This window comes from Alligator sinensis, unplaced genomic scaffold, assembly GCF_000455745.1.
Source record: "Alligator sinensis unplaced genomic scaffold, ASM45574v1 scaffold854_2, whole genome shotgun sequence".
Lineage (NCBI taxonomy): Eukaryota > Metazoa > Chordata > Crocodylia > Alligatoridae > Alligator > Alligator sinensis.
The window spans coordinates 47,776-51,553 of NW_005843208.1; the positions used below are offsets into that span (position 1 = coordinate 47,776).

At 62.4% G+C, this 3,778-nt stretch overlaps 1 protein-coding gene across 2 annotated transcripts in view; it reads right to left on the bottom strand.

Annotated features, from left to right (window-relative positions):
* Window positions 1-14: 14 nt before the first annotated feature.
* The window catches only part of LOC106723146 (interleukin-1 receptor type 2-like), a 10,033-nt gene continuing 6,269 nt past the window's right edge, over window positions 15-3,778 (bottom strand). For both annotated transcript variants that reach the window (XM_014526938.2, XM_014526937.2), the window contains 4 exons: window positions 3,477-3,542; window positions 3,228-3,357; window positions 2,904-3,083; window positions 15-2,716 (listed from right to left, as the gene is read on the bottom strand). In XM_014526938.2, coding sequence (XP_014382424.1) covers window positions 2,704-2,716; window positions 2,904-3,083; window positions 3,228-3,357; window positions 3,477-3,542 — 389 coding nt within the window. In that variant the 3' untranslated portion in view covers window positions 15-2,703. The remainder of the gene's footprint in view (window positions 2,717-2,903; window positions 3,084-3,227; window positions 3,358-3,476; window positions 3,543-3,778) is intronic.

A 3,778-nucleotide genomic window follows, 5' to 3' on the forward strand; every position in this document is an offset into this window, starting at 1 on the left:
CTGTTGTCTCGACGTCCTCTTTGCAGCGGGGAAACGGACAGTGCCAGCAGGGTCTTGAAAGACCCTGGGCCGAGCGTCCCTCTGCCAGGTGGATTTGGCTGCGTCCTCACTGTCCTCTGCTGCCGATTTGTGGTAGTAAGACTGGCACTCGCTCAGAGCCACTTTAATGCAGCCTACCCCCTCGAGGTCCACGGGCCTGCCTGTCAGGAGGTGGCTGCACTTCCACGGGGCGCTCCTGGTGCACGACGTGACCTGGTCGAAGTGGGCGGGCAGACGGGCTTCCCTGGTGTTTTGTCAGGTGTCGCCTCTCTGGTCAGCCGTCTGAGCCCTGTTGCTGCTTCGCAGAGCCACTTTACCTTCTTCCACACCTCCTCGTAGGAGGTGCCAATAGTCTCCTTGGCAGCTGGGTCTCCCCGGTTGCCCCTCTCTGTCTCTGGGCCCTCAGTGGGAGGGCTCGGTGGGCTATCCACCAGTTCAGGTCTCTGCGGTCTTTCACGTGTTTCCTCACGGCTTGACAAGCATCGCCCAGGACCAAGTCCACGATGCATCTCACCGCCTCCTGCATCTTCTTGTGGTTGGCCACGGGTGTGGGGCCTGCACTCTGCAGCCCGTACCCACTGCGCAACTCGATCAGGGTCTTGTAGCTCCACAGCAGGTTCCTGAGCCACGGTCGGACCGCTGGTCAGCACGAAAACTGCCTGCTGTCTTGGGAGGTGTCCTGCAAAATATCGCACGAGCCCGGCTGTGTCGGACCGTGCACCCGGCGCCAGTTTGCAGATCCAGCTCGTGTACTTTGCCCGCAGGAACAGGAGGATGTCTGGCATGCCCCTTCCTCCAGCCCGTTCAGTCTTGTGCAGGGGCTTCCTCGCTGCCTTTGCCCATGTGGATCCCCACAAGAAAATGCACGAGGCTCCCTGGATCCTGTGGGCGACCTGCTTGGATGTGGGCAGGACCCATGCAGTGTACAAAGCACTAGTACAGCACTACCTTCATGAGCGCCAGTCACCCCCCCAGAGAGGCAGCGCAAATGCCGCGGACCCATCTGCTATCTCTTCACCTCTGATATTTCCCATGTTTTCTTGCCATTCAGCTCAGGATTGAAGACCACCCCCCTGTGCCCCTCTGTCCTTGTCCTGGATGCACGGGTACCAGCCAGGGCAGCCGCGCCAGGAAGGTGCCCATGGCTCCCTTGACCCAAAGCTGCAGCATCCCCCATCCTCCTCGTGTCTGTCCCGTGAGTGGCGGGTTCTCCAGTCCCCGGTGGGAGAGTGCAGAGGGGACCCAGACCTGGCCCCCCGCTCCCTGTGCCTGTGCTCATTTCCCCGGCAGCCTTGCCGTGGCCCCTGCTCGGGTGTTGGCACAGCGGAGCGCTGGCCCAGGGCAACCCGAGGAGCTGGCACATGTTTGAATGGTGGAAGCTCATCCAGCACGTGCCAGTTGTGCCCCTACCCTTGCGGAGGGGCCAGCTGCATTCACCCACCCCCATGCCCCAGGGCTGGGCCAGAGGGTGGCACAGCGCTGGCAAACTATGCGGGCTGGGGAGTGGCAGGGGCTGGAGGTTTGCATGGTTGCTCTGTGCCTATAACCCCGTGTTGCCTCTACTCCCCTCCTGCAGCACCGCCTGTGCACACCCCTGTCCTGCCCCGGGGCACATCAACCGAACACGCTGGGGCCCAGGCTGGGTTCGTCTGGTCCTAGCCAAGCCCTCAACCCGCTTCGGCTGCTTTCCAAGCTCCTCGCTGTGCCTGCGTCCCCGGAGCAACCCCGGCCTGGCACTGCCAGCAGCATGACCCCAGCTTTCCCAACCAGCTCCTTTCCAGAGTTTTGTTTAGTCCAGCCCCTCCCGCGAAGTCCTGTCTGAACGGGAAACGTTAGACCGGCTCCGATCATAATCTACCTGCAGTGATGCTGAAATGCAGGCACGGTCTCGAATATGCTTTGGGATCCTAATGCAAGACGATTTATCAGGACGGTATTATCAGAGTCCTGACAAGATGGGCCCCTTTCAGGCGCGTCCAGCTGGACACCCGAGGGCTGCAAAAATATCAGCCACGTTTGAAAACTGGTTGGGAAGCACAGGCTGCATCAGTCAGAGGGAAGTTCACAAACCTAGAGTTTGCAGGGCCCACTTTTTAAGTTGAAAAAACATCTTCCTTTCGAGCACGTTTTAACCTTAAAAGCTCCAAGCCTTTTACAGGGTACGCGCAAGTGCAAAGCCACCTCCGGGGTGGAACAAGGTATCCATTTTAAGGCAGAAAGGGAGAAAAGTTGCCAGAGGCTCTTCCCACCCCGAGACGCTTAGTAGGAGGAGCAGGAGGGAATTTGCCATGAGCAAGGTCTTTATTGAAGTGTCCCCCGAAGGGGAAAGAGGTGCCGCCCGCTCGGGGCTCCAGCGCCTTCTAGTTGTGTAGTCCATCACCTGACTGCTGCTGCCCGGGGACGAAGCACAGCCCGTCCCGGCAGCCAAGCACGCAAGGCTTTCCGGCCATGCCCGTTCACCTGCCAGCCAGGAGCCTTGGAGCAGAGCCACCAGGCCCAGGGTGTGCGGCGCACGAGGAGTCTTGTCCCGCTGCTGCGTGTGGGGAGGTGGAGGTGGCGGCGGAGCGGGGCCTGGGCTTGGCTTGGTGGGGATGCAGGCGGCAGAGGCCTTGGGGCCGAAGGCGGCCGTGGTGCAATGCTGATCCCCAGGACTGGCCCCTGCCTTCAGCTATGCGGGCTGGAGAAAGGTGCTGGGTGAGAGCCAGGCTTGTGCGGCACCCTGGACACTGCTGCCCATGCACACAGCGCAGGCTGGGCCTTCCCCTCGCCTGCAGCGGCCGAGGCTCCCGCTGGCCCAGCTCGGTGGGGAAATGCGGCTGCCTCTGGGGTGGCATGCAGTAGCACAGGCACCGCAGGGCTCTCACCTGTCCTGAACTGGGCCCTCTGAGCCTGCTGCTGTCTCGGGCTGCCATTGGAGGGTGGTGGTGGCCACCCCGGCAGGGCTCTTCACCACGCACATGAAATGGGTGTTCAGGTCCCGGTTGGAGAAGGACTTGAATCGCAGCTCCCGCCACATCACGACGCCGGTGCCTGTGGGCTCCTTCCTGCAGACGGAGGCATGGATGAGCCTCGAGCATCCCTCGCATGAGCCGTGCCATGCCCTTGGCTGGCCCAGTGCTGGGCACCGGCAGGAGCCCCAGCCCCACGAGCCAGCCCCAGGGGTCCTGCCAAAACGGCCTGACACTCACCGCACGGCCCCTTCCTCCACAGCGCCGTCGGGGTACAGTTTCTCGACGAAAGAGAGGTTCGCCAGCCAGTACATAATCGTCATGTCCTGGAAGGCGCTCTTCGCCTCGCATGACACGGAGAAGTTTGCCCCTGTGGGAGGAAGCAGGGCCAGGCGTGGGGCTTTATCCTGGGGGTCTCGGGCTCTTTGACCCGTGCAGCGCTGGAGCAGGAGGTGGGTGTCAGCGGGGTGGGGTTGGGGGTGTACTTACCCAGGGCAGGTCTCGGGAGCGGTTTGAGGGGGTAGATGATCTCCGGGAGCAGCTTGGAGCTCGCATCTGAGGACAGAGAGCAGCTGGTGAAGTGGGGAAGGGGGTCTGGGACTGGGGGCGCTGCTCTGCCTGGCTCTTGGGGGTAGGGCACTGGCTGTACAGGCAGGGAAACTGAGGCACGGCACGGTCAGGGGCCAGGCTCAGCCCAGGTGCCCCAAAGGGGACCCTGCTTCTCCCCCCTGCCTAAGTAGGCTTTGGCCACAGCCTCGCCCCAACCTGCCCACGCCTTACCCGTGCGGCAG